Genomic DNA, 19,308 nt, shown 5'->3' with positions numbered 1-19,308 from the left:
CCAAATTCATTTATCCTACCTAGATCAAACCAATATGACCCTTGCCCTCCCCCCAAAGTTGGCTCAACGGTAAAACTAGTTGCCAGGATTTGCTCCCTCTGGTTGTGTGTAAGAAACTAGGTGGCCTCCTAACTTATTCTAAGATCATATCCTCTTTCTATATCAACCCGTGTTACGAGATTCATTTCTACTAGATTGAGCAGGTATGAATCCCCACCCCCACCCCACGCCACGCCACTCACCAAGGGGATTGGCTCAGCGGTAAAACTAATTACAGGAATTTACTCCCTATGGTTGTGTGTTAGAAACTGGCTGGCCCTACGTTACATGATTTGTGGGTTCGCTCATTCGAATTCGAATTCACCACTTGAAAACGAATTCATAGGGGTAGACAGAGATGACAACATTTGAAGGTTGAAGTGATGAATATATAGGGTAAAAAAGATAAAGGTATTTGATCATTTTTCATTAGTTTATTAACAAAGACTAACGTCAAAGGAGTATTCTATCAATTTAAAGATTTAGGGGACATCTTAACATATCAACATGTGAAGAAGGTATGAAGAAATTAAGTCAAAATAAAGTAATTTCTTTGATTCGCAAGGTTTCACGTACCCAAAGCGAATTCTCCATGAACTAGTTTGAGGTTCGGCATCCCTTTATCGAATTGGGTAACCCTAGACTGGCCTCTTAACTTATTCTGTTGCACGTGGGGAAACTTCCACATACTTAGAGACTATTCCCCTCCCAAAAGGTGTGGGGATACCCGCGATATAAAAAAATAAAAATAGGTCGAACAGATGAAATGAATCAGTTCACAATATGATTTATATGGATTTTGTGAAATATAGGAACCATACACTAACCAATTTGCCAACCCAACCATTCTGATTTGTTGGATTTGATCGTTGGATTCGGTAAACAAAATGGACAACAGAGTAGATACAACAGTATAGAACTATAGGTACAAATTGTTCTTTCTCACAACATATAAGACCTTACTGTCTCAACCATAACTGATAATCACATCCCTTATCAACAAACTTTTGCCAGCTTCCATCTAAATCATTCTCTTTTGAAGGATTCCAATCGAATTGGCCAAGCTTCATCACAAGTGTATTGCCTATTTCAGCGACATAACCCTCATTGTTTGCGTGATATATCTTGATAGAGCTTCGGCAATGGATCCCAGCCCTTCTCCGAGCCTCAATTAGTTCTGTGATGACGTCTCGAAGGCCAAAATCATAGAAATGGTCGTAAAATATCACAGGCTGCATAAAAGAAAGAAAAATCATGGCTTCTGTCATCACGGGCAAAGGACGATTCAGGATTACTGACTCCAAAAAGTACCATTAATAACAACAGTTTATGTCGAATCCACCTTTTAAAAATGGTGTTGGAAAGCAACATGTTAGAAGCCCCTAAAATTATAATTAGGCTCCCTATGGTTGCACCCAGAAACTTTTCCTAGAAAAAATTTCAACTAAAAATGACATGTAAATGATAAAATTTCTTTGTGAAACAATTATTTGGATAATTTTTCGAATTAAAGAATTTTATTTAAAAGAAAATTTTAACAGGAAAAGTTTTTAACGATTAACTGTAACGTAAGATATTGGAGTCATTAGAATGGTTTACTTTTATATGGAATCGATACCTTAGATATCATACTACGAAAAAAGTTAAATTACCGTTCCAGGATGAGTAAGAATGTATGCATATCCCTGTTCGAGCTTTTCCCTAGGAAATGGCCAGTGCCCCTGAAATAACAAGAGAAAAATAATAAAAAAAAGTGAATTTCATTTGTCACGGCTTCAAATGAGACTGTTGAGCTCTCTAACATTTATTGAAATTGACAATGAGAACAATTGTCTCAATCACGTGTGATATAATTGAGAAATAAGAATCAGTGTTATCAAAGGATTTCCTTTGATTCTTTCTAGTATGGAAGGAGTTAACCATCCGCTTTGGTATCTTATTGAACAAAAATGGTGATATCTGAAGCTAACGTTGGGTGCTTAATCCAATCAGTTCATCGATGGTCCGCAAGGATGATGGTCCTAATGATGATTTTAAAAGTATTGTGTGTCTCACCGGTGGATTTAAAAAACCTCATGAATTGACTTAGATTACATGGTTCTGGATGTACTGTTCAAGTGATGTGGCCGAGTGACAAGTCCATGTGCTCAACCGATGGTCTTGGAATCAAATTTCCAGTTCGATATAACAAGATAAATAAATGGATTAAAGGGAATTGCCACCTCAAATTTGTTTATATGAAGGTACTTAAACTTGCGCATGCACAAATAAATACACGTGATGGAATCAAGTTCCATCTAAATAAACCCTAGGCTTCAAACGCTAGAAGCGATCCGCCAACCCATCAATCTGTACTGTCTAATTGATGTTGTTGCAGTGACTTAGCGGAAGCGTGTGAATTAATAGATACAATAGATAAACAAGCAATACATGGCCTGTAATGTGCGAATAACACTGGTAGATGGTGTAACATGCTAGATGAGTTAACTTATCCTAGTAGACAAGGTTTTTTTTTTTATAAAGGAAATATCCTATTTGTATGTGTAAGTACGTGTGCAGGGTGAACTCTTCTTTAAGTCAATACATCAACAAATTCAGATTAAAAAAAAAATAGAATAGAAAATCCCTTTACAATGACATGGAAGGCGACCTATTGATTTTAATCCCTAATAAACAGAAATCAACTCTTGAATGGGCTATGACACAAATCAATAGCATTATTTTTTATAGTTTAGAGAGTGCCAAATGATAGTCCAAAAGAATGTGTTTCATTAGTCTGTCAGTCTTGGTCAGAATTTTGGTGGCTAATTGGCTTGATAAAACAATTATAGGCACTGAGGCTATATGTGGATGTGGAATGAGCATGAGAGAGAACCTGAGTGGATCCAGTATCATGGTTTTCTAAAAATGTGACGGCACGTGAGGGCCACCATCCCATTACTCCCGTTGGTTTCCCTTGAGGATCTATCAACCTCCAATATTGATCATGCAAAGCAGAGTGTAGTATTCCCTGCACAAACATAATCGAATAAATTAGTAACTTCTGCATTTGAAAAGATATATCTAGTATACATGAGATGTTACGCTCCAGAAATAAACGGTTGAAGACTTCATTATACTAAGAAATTGGTGAATCATGCTGTGGAGTATTAAAAGTGGGTAGCTCATAATTTTGACTCCCTTGATACAGCATTGCTTTAAAGTAATGTATAAAACTAGGACTCTATTTGGAGACCCGAGTTTCAACTCATCAGTTTGACTTGGCCTAGTTAATGTCAAATTTTGCCAACTATATCACAAGATCAAAATTTTGCAACGAAACGTTGAGGGAAGCTAAATCTATCAATTGTTCAGAATTGCAAATCGACCAACAAGTTCTGAACACCTATTTGAAATTCCAGATTTATCATTATACAAATGTTCTTCGTTATTGTAAAGTATCCGAAAAGAAGTTTCGACCAAAGAGGTACCAGCCACCCAGTTATCATCTTTAGCATTCTACATTTGTACTTTAGATCACTGTTCAGGTTGACTCATGGTTCTGCTAGTGTATAGTTCCTTTTATGCTGCATTGTTGTTAGCAAGCCGGGAAGGATTACCGTGTCGTCACGTTTTTCAGTCTGTATAAAATTTTTGCCAATCCTTTACAGATGAGTCCTGATTTGAAATTAACTCCTGAAAAAAAAATTGAAATAGTTCTGTGTATTGAAGAAAATTAATGGAAACACAATATATTGCTTAAAACACAGGAAAAAGGAACTTCATTTTGAGATTCCATGTTGAGGGGAAAGGAAATTGAAATGAAGAAAAGAAATTTGTTATCCTTTGTTGCTAAAATAAAATCTGTTCATAGGTTTCTTTGTTTTCTTTCAGATTTAATCAGAAAAATATTGCCCAAACCATGGAAATTTTGAAACTATCCTTCCAAATGACATCACTTTGGTGCAAGTTAAAGGCTATGAAAAGGGCCAGAGAATGCTGAAAAATGATGTGGATCGAGGTAGTAAGAAAGATATGACACATGAGTTGACTGAATATATGACTAAAGATCAGAGTTGAATGATGCAAAATAGGATTCATGTTGCCGAATAACCGAATCTAATATTTTGGTAAGGCATAGAGGATCATCATCCTCCTTCCAAATGATGTCCATTCTCCAAAGGATTCCGGAACACTGGGTTTGAGTAGCTAATAAATAAAGATCTTTACACACACTAAAGCTTCAGATATTTAGATTTATAGACCATTAATTTGGTGAAGAGCAACTACTGAAGTACCAATAGCACATAAAATTTATGCTTCTAAACCATACATATCAAGCTGAAACAAGTCAAGATGACACATTGGTCACAGCTATTTACCCATAAAACAAGTTAAAATACATTAATATTAATTATGAAGAAAGAGAGTGTTCCTAGCCAAATTTAAGCTCCCCATAAGAATAATGCTGACCATACTTGTTAGTTCCTTTGTCTGTGTTACACATGAAAGATCACTAAGTAAATCTAGATAAAGTTATAGGAATTACCTTAGTTGTTACATCAAATGCAGATGACGTACCACCAGTGGCATTGATCCAGTTAACGATTCGTTGCCGATGAGAATCTAAACAGGCAGACAAGTTCAAGTTATCAAGTAAGATGGATTCTGCAGCCAACTGAACTGTTGATACTAAGCTAAAAGTAAATAATAATAATAATAATAATAATAATAATAGTAATAGAAATAACAAAAAAGACATAAACCCCCCAGTGTCACTTATACTTCAACGGGTTAGGGAAACAAGAATTCCAGGTCTATGTAGTGGTATAATTATATTGTATCTCTCAACATATAACACGGGCCATAGTCACTATTTACTTGAAAATTTTCTAAAATTTCTACAAGATATATATTTCTTTTAAGGAGCTCCACAAAAATAAAGAGGCTTGATGGAGCTATTTGGAGAAATTTGAATTCAGGAATCAATCATCTAAACTGAAAGCAAAAAATTAATGGAGGCGGGGTAAGTATTCAGTTTGAAATTGTGTGAGGCGAGTTATGTAACGCGACGGAATTAGAGATTGCTTTACCAAATCCCCAGAGCATTTAAAGAAGACACAAAATTTTAAAAAACAAAAAAACATAAAGTAACATGCAAGAAGTGCCTACCTTGGTTGTAACATAAATTTCCACCTTCATATGCCAAACTATCCCAATATTCTCCAATAGAAAATGCAGGATTTGAAGCTTCTATATATTCTTTCACATACCCACCAGAGAAGCCTCTGCAAACAATAATAAAGAGTATGCATTCTCATCCATGAACAAACTCAAATAGCTCAATATTAGGAATGATAGGAAAGTGTAAACTGGTGCCTCAACATTAGATCAAAACATTGACATGCCTCTTGAAAAAGGGAAAGGAATCTCCAGGCAAGCATTCTTAGATTTCTAAAAGTATCTCGTTTGGTATTCCGTTTATCAACTTTGGAGTTATTTCCAAGGGTTATATAGGAGGAATTGAGACTTGAGACTTGAGACAGCACTCTTAAGTCAGAGATGTAACATTCTAGTGAAACAAATCCAGATACCATGTGTCGGATATCTGGAGTTGTAGTAACCTTTTTCCCAGGTCACCATTGCAATTAGATCATGAAAAGGAATCCAAGAGTCCTTGGGTACGTACCTATGCTGATATGGCCTGTCATAATTATGGATATGGGGTTCGTCTTGGATATGGCTCAGGAACAAATTTATAGGGAAAAAAAGTACAAAAGGAAGAGAAAAATATATTAATACCAGCCATACCACGTTAGAGTACATTAATTTGTACCTACATATTTTATGTTAAAAATAGGAAATAAAGTTATACATAAATACTTCATGATGCTATTTAATGCTAAATATTTAATTTAATGTATCTAGTTGTGTTCCAGTAGCCTCACCAACTTATCAGCGGGAGAGGGAGTACTGGAACACTTTATGCATTGGAGGATCCTTGCTCCTAGAACAAGTGTATTCAACTCCTTTGACAGAAGTAGTTATTTAACAAAAAATGAAGAAGAAAATGCTGATATGCCACAAGTAAATGGAAGAACCCAATATATTGGAGGATAAGAAAAGAACGTCACCTTGCAAAGTCAAGGCGCCACCCATCAAAACCAATATCATTTCGAAGCCAGTTCAACCACTGCTTTATATCTCTTCTCACAAAGTCCTGGGAATGATCAATGTTTGGTGCTGCATGAAAGATTTCTCCTGCAAATATAGTTGGATATCAAACACCAGATAACTGTAAAAGTCTATAGCAGTAAATATCATGCAGCATAATAGAAGTCCAATACTAATTAATGATTCTGAAATGTCACAAACATATTTCTAAATAAAAATACAGATGATCCATTATCCATATACCACCAATGCCTTATATAGGGATGTTTGCATGGTCCTTAGATATGTGAGATATGAAAGTCCTGCAAATATCTAGATGCTGAAAACAAAGTAATCATAACATTCATTTACACAGATATAAAATTTCCATACCAGTTGAAGGATTCCCACGTCCTTGGAAGTTTGGATCATCACAAACAATTGCTTCAGGTCCCCATGCAAGCTTGCCGCCAAATATATTCCACACCCCGTTTGGACTCTGGTATCAGTCAACTAGGCACAATGTAAGGCTACAGAGATACAACACCTCGTCGAAGAGGTGACAGACACACTTGACTACCATCAATTTCATATAGTAACAGTGTGGTAATTAGGCAGCACAAGTGTGTGCCATGCACGAAGGTGCCAACCAACCTATGTTGGTAAAGTGTGGAGTGTTAATCCCCCAACCTGGGTTCAAAACCAGTTGAATCCACCTTCATGTTGACCACCAAACCTGGCTTGCCTAGCTAAAGAAGTGTGCCATCATGCACCAAGTTGCTTGAGAAAATAAAACAGAAAAATTATATTTCCATACTTCATCTCCACAATTGGACCAATGAAATATACAAACACAACACTCATTTTCAGGTGCACAGTTAATTTAGCTTTGAAACACCACAAAAGATGTGCAAGCAGCCATCCCTGACACATTATGTGCATATTTATGGCACGTAACAATTAACAAATGCCATGAGGTACATAAGAAGAAATTTGTTTAGCACCAGCATGGTACCTCCAAAGGACACAAAGTTCTCATAAAGTTTAGTTATTCAAGAATGAAGTCAAACAACAAGCTTACCTGCTTATGTGCACATCGATGATTAAGAACAACATCTCCCAAGGCCTGTGTGAACATGCAACACATAAGAATACCATCACAGATTAGAGTCAGTCAAATCATCAAGTTGCCTATTTTGACCATGGAAATTTCGGTCCAATTGGGTAACAAAATAACGCAACTAAACTGGCTAATAAAAACCCAAAAAGCATGAGGTTGAACATGGCATGGGATCTCATATTTAAACTTCAAGCAGAATTCAATACTTTTCCTTTTTTACTTGCAGCAATAAGAGAGAGAGGGAGAGAGAGAGAGAGAGAGGGAAAAAAAACTTTGAATCTATCATTATCACCACCGTATGCCTTATTTAAATATTGGGGTGAACAACATGGATCCTCTACACCATTCAAATTTATCTTCATGACCATCCTCAATCAAGGTATGCTTCTTCAAATCCTTTCTTATTACCTCTATCAACGTCGTTGTTTCTAGCCATCCTCAAGCCTTTTCAAAGCTTCTGGATTAACAAAAGCACTACTAACTGGTGTTGTTGCTATCTTCTTTGTACATGCCTAAACTATCTCATTAACTTTCCTTTATTTTTTCTCCTCTTGGAGTTCTACCCATATTCCCTTGAACATACTCAGCTCCGGTTGTCTTTCCTAGTCTTCCCACTCATACATCTCAACATCCTCATCTCTCGGCTACACTCATTCTACGAACTTGTCATTTCTTGACTGCCTAACAGGCAGCTCCATAATGCATGGCTGGTCTTGTTGCAGTCATGTAAATTCTTTTCCTATAGTTTGATTGATACAAGTCGATCACATAAAACTCTAGAAGAGTTCCTCCACTTTATCCACCAGCACTATGATCTTTCTTAACTACCCAAGATTCAATTCATGAAGCATGGATAGTCTTATTGCAATTTTATAAGTTTTTTTTCCTTTAGTTCGATTGGTATACGCTGATTGCAAAAAACTCCGAAAGAGCTCCTCCATTTTATCCACCCAACACTAATTCTATGGATCACATACTCACCAATGTTTCCATTTGTATGGATAACTGAACATAAATGATAAATGTGGCCTCTTAGGGGTATTTCTCTCCCATAAACCTTGATGAGTGTCTCATCCCCAATAGTTTCCTCGCAAAAGTTGCAGTGCATAAGTTCTTTCACATATTCTTTTCTTAAAATTCTCTTTTTACTAAATTTATCCTATCGTTCATTTTTAGTATTCATGTACAAAAAGCCTACTCATGAGGCTTATGCCTCATGCTTTAGATCACTGAAGAGCCACAAGGCATGCCTCCATGTGTAAAAACTTTGAACTAGAATCCCTCTTTCTGCATGTTCCTTCAAGTCTATTTTCCTTTGGTTTTTGAACAAGGTTTTTGTGTTCCAGTGAGGATATATGTATGTTCCATCACAACGGTTACATGATTTAATGGCTTAACCCATTCCATTCAATGTAGTTTTCAGTCAATAATGTGTTAAGTCATTGAAGTGAATTTTGACCCATATCGTCGTAGTGCTTTTGAACTTTCCCTAAAACCAAATCTAGAGAGCTTGGTGCTGTCTTGCTTAGCAGCTGCAGAATGAAACCAAGCTCTTAATGCTTGAATAAGCATGATAAAGTTTTAGAGAGCCTATCATCGATCATATTTTGGGAGAAACAAGGTTTTGCTATCTCTAGAAGAAAAGTAAATAATAGAAATATGAGAGAAAAAGAACTACCATTTTGAAATTTCACTTTCAATGCTCAATTAATTTATCATCTCACTTCCATTCTACCAAATAGATACAACATGGAAAACTGAGGTCTGCAAACATACCAGAAGATCTTGAGCATGCATTTCCCCTATACAATATCTGAGCTCTTCTTCAGAACCATAAGCTGAGTTTAAATTGTAGAGATCAGAAGGCATGTAACCTGCAGCATGTACTATAGAGTCAATAACTACATATAGTAAAGACAGCTAGCCCCAAAGTGACCTTAATCTTAAGATTTTGAAAACCTAGGTAACAAGGATACCGAAGCATACAGCATCTTTGAGGGCACCAAAATGCCTACTTGTCTGTACATATGTATTTTAATACAATGCTTAAAATTTTATCCTTTTAAGTAAAAAAAAAAAAAAACATCAAGAAAGAAATATACAAGTAAAATAAAACATTTCTGTATATCATAACTTAATAAGAATAGATTTCTATTACCAATCATGGACGTGTAAACACAACTTAATAAATTAATGTATTGCATCAACCCTCTTTTAGAAATCATTTTTAATAGAAAATCATTAAAATAAAGGGTGAAAGGTATTGAGTATATTCAACAAGGAAAAATCCTACAAATGCAGCGTCCTTGTTACATAGTGAAAATATTCTAACCTGCATGCCCAATCAAAGTGATTGGGAAGAAGTAACAACAGAATATCAGGAAAGACACATATGAACTACCAAGGTGCACTCTGCTTCCCAAATGACAATAAATAAGCATGCATTTTCTGAATGACGTAAGGTCGCACGCATGCATGAAATGATACTGGTCAAACAATAGTAGTATGGTCGGTTTGTCATCCATTTTCCTAAGAGCAAGCATGTCTTTCACACTACTTAAAATGAGGAGGGAGCAAAGATGACAGAGATTTAAAGATGGACTTGTGAACTTCAAAAGAAACTGTTAGGAGCAAAAGTTGTAGATCAAACCTTGAGGAGCAACAGATTCTGTCGGCGGAGGAAACCACACTGCTGTTATCCCACAGTGAGACAAATCAGCAGCTTTAGGAGAAAGCTCGAGGTACCACTTCCTTCTACAGCTTTCCCAATTGAAACCTTGAAACTTTGAAGGATTAAGGTATTAAAAATTAGCTCAAAGTAAAAGCTTGTGGGGTGCAATAACAACTGCTTTTACCCACAAATAATAACAGTCTGATATGAAATCTCCTTATTTCGTACGTAACAGAAGTGGATTTGGTGGGACCCAAATCACTACAATGTAAGTTGTTATGGGGGACTTGAGACAAGTCTTTGCCACACTTCCAACAACGGAAACATAAATTCTAGTATTAATTATTCATGACTTTAAGTGCATATCAAGCACTCTATAATAAGGGGTAAAATCATAAAATCCTAGACCACACTTAACAATACATCCTATTGTAAATGTGCATTAAAATACAGATATCCATCAATATTTTTGACTCTGAACCTACACCACAATAGCTAAATTTCTGATATTCAATCCACATGTTGCATTAATAGTAGTATAAGCATCGATCCCTCTGAAATTTCAAAAATGTCGAGATAAATACTAACCACAATCTCTCGTCCAGTGCCGGTTCCAGGTTCTGCATAAAAGACCAGATCAAATTCCACATTCTTTTTCATCGACCTTGTCTGCAAACCAGTCTTAGAGAATGAAAAAGAAAAACACGAACCGTTTCATGATACAAGACTACTTACCTAATTTTATTTGTTCCAGAGTCCTCTGCCATTGTATGGTTTTACGCTGCAGAGCACGTTCTAAAGCCTCTCGTTTCTTCTCTATTGTCTCTTTCTCAATTACATGCTCAATAAGTGTATCTCCCTCCTTTGGTTTTTCTTGAGCAATAGACCATACTTCATCAGGTTTGGGCAACTCTACAGGCACAGATTGCATTGTGAGGGCTTCAGAAACATTGATTTTCCGAGGCGGAAACCTTGGACAGATGGTTCTAATTTTACGTGCCATCCACTCAGGTATCTCTCTTCGGGGACCCTCGCTCAATAGTTTCCACTTCTGTGAATCATCATCAGTCAAAAGATCTATCCTTCCACCGTTGACCATATAAACGACATCTTCGTCCACTTCTCCAAGTGATCTTTCTTTCTGCAAAAGCGACTCTGTCATTTCTGCTCTCTGTCTCCAACTCTTCAAAGCAGCTTCTGACGCCTTCAACGATCTTTGCAAAGCTTCACATCGTCTCATATTGGCGTCATCTTTCACATGTGCAGTTTCTTTGGCTGCTTCAATGGCAGCCTTGATTCCCTCCAATTCAACCTTAAACGCCGTGGTAGCAATCTTCTTCCGTTCCAAAGCATCTTTCTTCATTTTCTCCAGCAATGACTTGGTTTCCTCTTCATGCTGACGAAACTTTTTCTCCGTTAACTCCTGAAGATCAATCAAAGCTTTCTCCATATAAATAGCTCGGGATTCAGATGCCTTCGCTTGGGCTTGAGCCCGTTCCAACTCTGGCTTCAACCTATCAACCTCAGTTCTAGCAAACAGTAACTGAGATTCTAAATTACTAACAACATTCTGCAATTCAAGATTCTGTGATTGGACAGCCGTAACCTCGTTAACGGGATTCATCCCATCTGAGAGAGCTACGACAGTTTTTTTGACCTGGTCACCAGCTTGTTCAGCCAGAGTCAGAGCCTTGCTTATCGTATCTTTCGACTGTTCAACAATCGATAGTATAGTACCCTCGGTTGCATTCCTTATTTGTTCCTCAACCTGATACCATAGTCACCAAGTCGGAATACAAGTTTAAAATGGTAAGGGAAAACTTCGGAAAAAATGGGAAAGAAACGATAACAAAACGGGAAAAAAAAAACGATAAGCATAAAAAATAAAAACCATAACATATCTATGCATGAAAACATGTTTTCACACATAATTATAAATTTTATGACGAAAACAAATCTAACCATGTATCTTTTGAGCAAAATAACTCACTGTTGAAAAAAAATTAAAAACATAACATCAAGATATTATCATAAAATCTCACATTAAACAACATTTATGAACTAAATCACAAACAATCATAAGGCCATAGAAATTAATCATGGGCCTACCTACCAAAAAAAAAAAAAAAAATTGGTTCTTATAATTTTTTTATTTTTGAAAAAACATGTTTAAGAGTAAAAAAACACGATTTTTTTTTAATTTTATAAAGTCAAGTTTTTTTCATTGTTTTTAATCATTGGAGGTACAAAACGCATTTTAAAAAAACTTCAAAAAAATGGAGTTTTTGTTACTATACCTGATATGCGGCCTCTGCTGCGGAAGTCTCCGCTGAAGAAATTCGAATTCGAGCATCTTCCAATATGTGAGAAGTTGCTTGCTGAAAAGCGATCTCCGCCAACTTCTCAACTTGCACTGCAAGTTCAACAGCATCTTGTTTCGCAAGAACCAGTTTAGATTCTAAGTTGAACTTCTCTTCTAACGACTCCTCCAACTTTTGATTGAACAAAGATTTGGCAGCTTCAAGTTCAGAAATTGCGAGCTCCTTTTCATGATGTATGGTAGCCTCATATTCTTGCTGTTTACCTTTGGACTGAGCCAACTCTTCAAGTAATTGGTCTCTCTCTTTCTCAAGGACTTCTTGCCTTGCTCGAACCTCGGACAAAGCAGTTCTTGCTGCCAACAGCTCTTCTCCTTCAACTGTGTCTATGAAGGTGTCTTTGGAGTCTCCCTGTCACAATTCTAAAGATTATAATCAAGAAATTAAAGTATGATTGTTTAATCCATCTATATATACCCTGCTAGAGGAAACCAGCATTTTCGACAAATTATTGCCGTTCTCTAGGTATGAATATTTCCTGCAAGAATTCGACACCCACGTTAAAATGAATTCTTGAAACTTCACAAAACACGAACTACTGCAAGTTTTTGGAATCTACCTCTTGTTCCTGTAAATATTTTTGAAGGATAGAGGGTTCCATCTAAGATAAACAGTTGAGCTGTGGAGCCGAGCTTTGCTAGAAACATGATGTTCATGATGACGATGATGATGTGGAAGACATCGGAACGGTGAATCTGGTATGATAATGGTACCCATCATGTCTGCCAATAAATAACAAATGTGCTTTCTTAGTATCCAAAATTTCCTTTTTGAACATATAGCAATAAGAGAGACAATCAAGTGGGACTAGTTTCAGAGAGTTAATTCAAACAACACGTGCAATAACTAGTGTTACGAAAAGGATAAAGAACTTCATACACTTAGTATTCTTGCTTAAACTTCCCAAATGTGGAATTTGAAGAGCGTTTAATATCAATTCAGGCAGTGTGTACTTTAAAGTACAGCAATAAACTTATGAAATTGTATGAATCCAAAAGAATGAATAACAATCACAAAAAAATTTAAAAGAAAATTAAAAATTTTAAGAAGATAAAGAACTCCATACACTTAACATTCTTGCTTTAAGAACGAATAACAACAACCAATAACTAAAATTAATTTATTTTTTTAAAGCATAAATAACTCCATACACTTAATATTCTCACTTAAGCTTCTCAAATGAGGAATTTGAAGAATATTTAGTATAAATTCATGCAATATGTAATGCAAAAACACAATATATATATATATATATATATGAAATTGTCATTCTGCCAATAAATCACGATTGTGCCTTCTTAGTAACCAAAATTTAGTTTTTTGATCAAATATGATAAGAGAGACAATTGAGTGGGGCTAGTTTCAGAGATTTAATTCAAACAATACAAGCAATAACTGGTATTAACAAAAAAAAGAAGGATAAAGAACTTCATACACTTAACATTCAAAGCTTAAAATACCCAAATGAGGAATTTGAAGAGCATTTAATATAAATTCATGCAATGTGTAATTTAAAAAATAAATAAATAAAAACTTGTGAAATTGTAAGAATCCAAAAGAATGAACAACAATGACCAAAACCTAAGATTATTTTTTTTTTTTTTAAAGGACAAAGAACTTCGAACACTTAACATTCTTACTTAAACTTCCCAAATAAATTATTTAAAAAAAAAATTATGAGATTGTAAGAATCCATTAGAACAAATAACAATCTCCAAAAATTAACATTAATTTATAATATATATATAAAATATAAAAAATAAGACAAAGAAATTCATACACTTAATCTTTCAGAATGAGTAATTTGAAGACTATTTAATATTAATTCATGCAATACATAAATTAGAAGAAAAAAATTATGAAATAGTAAGTCTGCCTATAAATCACAATTGTGATGCCTTATCACCCAAATTTCATTTTTTGATCATACAACAAGTAGAGAAACAATTGAGTGGGGTTACTTTCCGAGAGTTAATTCAAACAACACGAGCAATAACTAGTATTAAAAAAAAAAAAAGGATAGAGAATTCCATACACTCAACATTCTGAACTTCAACTTGAATTTGAAGGGCATTTAATATAAATTCATACAATATGTAATTTAAAAATAAAAAAATAAAAAATATGAAATTGTAAGAATCAGAATGAATGAATAACCTATCACCAAAAATTAAAATTAATTTTTTTTTTTTAATAGAAAAAAAAGGGATAAAGAACTTCATACACTTAATATTCTCACTTAAAAACACTATTTAATATAAATTCATGCAATGTGTAATTAAAAAAAAATGAAAATTTCAGGATCCAACAAATAACAAGTCAATCCACATAACTTATACTTTAAATGGAAAAATTCTGAAAAAAAAAAATGTGACAAAAGAAGAGAATTATTTGCTTCTAAACTAGTAAAAAATGCACAATTTGATGACTAAAGTGAGCGAACAGTATCAGTTATTAGAGTAGATTGGAAGAAGTTCACAGATATTAAACAGTAACAATCGATTACACTCATGAGTAAATTAAATTGAGCAATACAGAGCAAGAGATCAAACCCTAGAACAAGAACATCGAATTGAAGAACACAGCAACGATCAAATCAGACTGTAATCTATCAACTGTAATCGATTTCAGAATTCTTTGCTGGAATTTGAAAGAAATCAACTGTTGAATCTCCTTTTTTTATTCACAATGTATGTTTGACTGCATTTGTTTAAGTCGAAAAGAAATAAAAGAAAACTTTTTTCAATTTAAAATGTTTAAAAAAAAATCTTCTGTAATGAGATGTTTGTACTTTGTAGTTCGAAGAACAGTACAGAAGACTAGATGCACAAAATGGCGAGCAACGACTAACATTCTATCACGTAATGCTCAAGGACACTTATACCCCTGATAATCAATAGCATAATTGTCACTTATTTATTAATTGTTAAAGGGTAATTATAAAACCACCCCATGAATTAATAAGGGCAACTCAGTCAGAGCTGATTTTTGAGGATCCTCGTAAAAAATTAGCCCATTATAAAACTTTTAACTATATTAAAACTAGTTTTAAAAAAATGGACGATTTACAATTCTTAAACTTGTTTTGATGGGGTTCGTAGTTTCGAAATTGGCTCTAAAACTTCTAACTATATCAAAACTAGTTTTAAAAAAATTAACGATTTACAATTCTTGAACTTATTTTGATGGGATTCGTAGTTTCGAATCCTCGAGAAAAATCAGCTCATTTGGAAACTTTTAACCCATATAAGACAAAATAATTCGGCTATGGTATGGGTTCCCTTATTAATTTGTGGGGTACTTTTATAATTACTCATTGTTAAAATATGGAATTTGAGATTCTCTCCTCTCTCTCTCTTTTTACTTGTGAATTTGGGATTGTTTTTATATTTATTTTTTAAGAGTGTTTTTCAAGTGATTTTCATTAACAATGATGCTGAAGTGACCTCATTTCACATTTTTCTAGTGTAGAGGTGTATACGAACCACATATTTTTCATCGAGATACAAGTGTCAGAGCATCTATGGTTTGTGCGCACCTCCATGTTAGGTAAGTGTGAAATGAGGTCAATATTGAGGTCACTCCAGCAAGACCCTTTCATTAACTTTAATTACATTGCATTGCATTGTGCAATTCATTATTGTGGAGGTTTTTTAGGGGCTTCCACTCCTCAAGATGTGCGAGATTTTCAAACAACTTAGTTGGTATGTGATCCTCTGACTCTACTCTTTTGGACTCTTGATCTCCCGATCTTCCCCTCAGACATTATTAAAAAGGTGGATTATTAAAAAGGAAGAAGGACAAGACCTCGATGTAGTGCCTGCCAAAAGGTCCTCCAGAGATTAAGTATATGAAAAGTAGAATGAACGGTGGTGGGTGGAAATGGAGAAGATGAAAAATAGTGAGTTGCAGAATGGTTCTTTGATTTATGTGTGTGAAGAAGAGATTTTTCTGAACCCTCCTTAGCCTTTGAGATGAGTTATTATAGTTCTAGTCTGGGACAGGTGTCACCACACTGTTGATCCAAGTGTATTATCAAATATGAAATGAGTTGATTATGAGTTGCTGACTATGTCTTCGAATTTCGCACCTACACCTTATTAATGTTAATATTCAAATTTGATTCAAAGTGTCTCAGTATATTAATTGTTGAGTTGAGTTCTTTTTACTGTTTGGGGGTTAACGAATCAAAAAATATCATTATCAGTGATGTAATGATAAATACATGCGGATATGGTATTTAATGAGAAGATTTGGAGCATGATCAAGCCATGACCACCATAAATTCTTTGTTTCATTATACCTGAGGTTTGTTCTCCGAACTAACAAAACTTTGTTTTGAAAATCTCTTGATTGATTGGTACTAACTGGCCTCTGAGCTTTGTCATTTGCTCCAACTCGGATGATTTGATTTTTTGGCTAATTATGTGATTCTTTGGGTACAATATTTTGCTCGGTCGATACCATACCTCCCATCACATGACAATCTTCGGATCTTGTTAGTTGATGTTTGATATTTAGACTATCATTATTCTTTCGATATAGTGGAATGGATAAATAATATTTTTATTTATGATAAAATATTTTAAATAGGACTTTGATTGCAAGCATGATGACAACGACAACATCATATTTTAGTTGTTGTCGTCACTATTTTAGAAATAAAAAAAAATGTCCTAATTGGTGAATACAAATAGAAAAATAATAAATTCAATAAAACTTTAGTTGGATTATGAAATTTAAACTTTATTTACTTTGTTGATTCTCAATTCTTCACCTCCAACTTCCCGCGTCTTATTCTCAAACATTATTCTAATTCGTAGAAGTGCTTCCTAGTGCGAGAAGCCCGACTAAATCGCGTTAACTAACATCTTAAATAGTAAATTGTTGAAATAAGGATGTTGGGATACAACTGTTTCGTCATTAACATCGTCATGAAAGTATATCCAAAAAATTTGGATTGCTTGAACAAATCATGCTTACGGTGTCTTTTATTAATCGAGTCTGATCATATATTTATGTCTTCCCTTCACTTTTGTGGAACTTTCACCTTACACATATCTTTGTAATTGGGAAATGCAATCATGTTTAAATACCCAACTTTAATTCTACGATCTTTGGATCCTTAAAATGAAAAATTGTAGTAATTAAGGAAGAATATTATTCCAAAAGTAATATTGAGTAATATGAATTAGAAACATAGTTTCAAAACTCATTCGAGATCGAGACGTATCGCCTGAGTCATCTTAGTATCAGGCATGGACGAGATGGATGGACAAGTCAAATTTTCGGACAAGAAATAAAATCCCACGTTCATTTTTCATTTTGTTTTTTAACAAGACATCTTAAACATATTGAAAACTCATCTGAGACGACTTGGTATCTGGCATGGACGAGACGATGAGCGAAACTGAGATTTAAAACCATGATTAGGTGAGAAAGATACATTAGTTATATGAGGGAAATATAATACAATTTTGTTATTTATTGGGAGTATTTTAGTCATTCTATCAAGGAATTAAGTTTCCCATCAAGGTTACTTCGGTAAATTCATCATTCATGGCCTACTTGCCAACATTCACGGGCCACACGTATAAAACTGACACCTTTGGACCTTTTCCAAAAGGACGCCATGCAAGTAGCTTAAAAGGCTACACTTTTTGGCAAGAAAAAGACTTAAAGTTGTTAACGGAGAAGTAACGGTGGGCAAGAAACTGTTACAGGTGGTTAAGTGGTTGAGAGTGAACTGCAATTTTCAAAAAGTCAAGGGAGGTTTGCTTAATTATACAAAAAGTAAAACTTCTTGTATCTTGAGTAAAAAACTTTCCATTTCTTCCCAAAACCAGCCACAACGTGATGGGTAATTACTTTTGGAAAAATTACTTAAAAGGACCATTGCGAAGGTATTTTTTTTTAAATTATTCATAATTTTTTTTATAATAGCTTGGCAGTACATTTAGTAAACTTTTCTTTTCTAGATGGTCCCTCATTATTATCAAACTCACCACTATTTACTGTCGAGTTCACCACTTTTATTTGTTGTCGGACCCAATGCTTTTTATTTATTGTCGAGTTCACATTTTTTACTGTCAAACTCACCACTATTTACTGTTGAGTTTACCATTTTTTATTTACTATCGAACTCGACATTTTTTATTTACTGTCGAACTCGACACTGGTAAAATTCACCAATTTTTTATTTTTTTTCGACTAAAATACATGGAAAGATTGACTAAAAGCTTTAAATAACGACTTGTTTCAAAGATTTCAACCTAAAAGAATCATTCTCGATCAATTTTCATCGAAAAATTAAAAAATAAAGTGAAAAAAACCCTAATTTTTTACATACATCTGCAAAATGTTTGAAAAAATACATGAAAATGACTTTTTCTTCTTTCTTAAATCCTTTCTAATGAAATTAAGTTTCTAAAACTCGATTGAGATGCCAAAAAATCAATTATTTTGGATGAACGGTTGAGCATTCAATCGTGAGAAATGTTGAGAGATGAGGTCCAGGGACTGTTAAGAAAATAAAGTTTATTACATGGACTATTAAGATACCATCCAAAACTTAGGGTCTATTTAGAAAGAAATCTCTCCATGAGGGTCCTTTAAGTAATTTTTCTAAAAAATTTTCCACATCTTGAACTATAAGATTATGTCTACTCTAAACTTCACACGTTAAAAATAATATAGGATTTTTAAAGAAGTAAAAACACACAAAATTTTGTACGAAAAAATCAAGAGTTTTATACAAGAAATTAAGAGGAGGTTGAGAACAAGGTCAAATGGATTAAAAATAATTTGTCAAAGTGTGAGAAACATGAAGATGATGGGGTTTTAAAAGAAAAATCATCCTATTTTATCTAGAAATTTAAGGTGATGGTATTGAGCAAGGCAAAGGCCGGAGTTTGCCCATGTGAGGGTGCTCAAGAGTGGAAAAAAAAAATTATGGGGGTAATTAACAT

General features: G+C 34.4%; 1 protein-coding gene across 1 annotated transcript; it reads right to left on the bottom strand.

Moving 5' to 3' along the window:
* Window positions 1–806: 806 nt before the first annotated feature.
* Window positions 807–15,159, bottom strand: LOC147394676 (uncharacterized). The gene is made up of 16 exons (XM_086453726.1): window positions 14,893–15,159; window positions 12,900–13,062; window positions 12,758–12,818; window positions 12,260–12,691; window positions 10,698–11,730; window positions 10,551–10,582; window positions 9,942–10,074; window positions 9,068–9,165; window positions 7,253–7,297; window positions 6,565–6,670; window positions 6,153–6,279; window positions 5,191–5,306; window positions 4,568–4,644; window positions 2,915–3,049; window positions 1,692–1,760; window positions 807–1,271 (listed from the first exon to the last, which is right to left on the bottom strand). Exons 2-16 carry the CDS (start codon window positions 13,058–13,060, stop codon window positions 999–1,001), a joined length of 2,898 nt encoding a protein of 965 aa, XP_086309852.1. The 5' UTR covers window positions 13,061–13,062; window positions 14,893–15,159; the 3' UTR covers window positions 807–998.
* Between the last annotated feature and the right edge of the window lie 4,149 nt (window positions 15,160–19,308).

The sequence above is a fragment of the Akebia trifoliata genome, chromosome 9, assembly GCF_017979445.1.
Source record: "Akebia trifoliata isolate Shusen 1 chromosome 9, ASM1797944v1, whole genome shotgun sequence".
Taxonomy (NCBI): domain Eukaryota; kingdom Viridiplantae; phylum Streptophyta; class Magnoliopsida; order Ranunculales; family Lardizabalaceae; genus Akebia; species Akebia trifoliata.
This window is presented reverse-complemented; position numbering and strand designations above follow the sequence as displayed.

Bases quoted from the DNA above. Each gene is read 5' to 3' on its own strand.
- LOC147394676 (XM_086453726.1), bottom strand. From the start codon at position 13,060: ATGATGGGTACCATTATCATACCAGATTCACCGTTCCGATGTCTTCCA. The intron at 12,819-12,899 runs GTAGATTCCAAA...GAATTCTTGCAG, and splicing joins AATATTTACAGGAACAAGAG to GAAATATTCATACCTAGAGA. The intron at 6,280-6,564 runs GTATGGAAATTT...CTATATTTGCAG, and splicing joins ACGTGGGAATCCTTCAACTG to GAGAAATCTTTCATGCAGCA.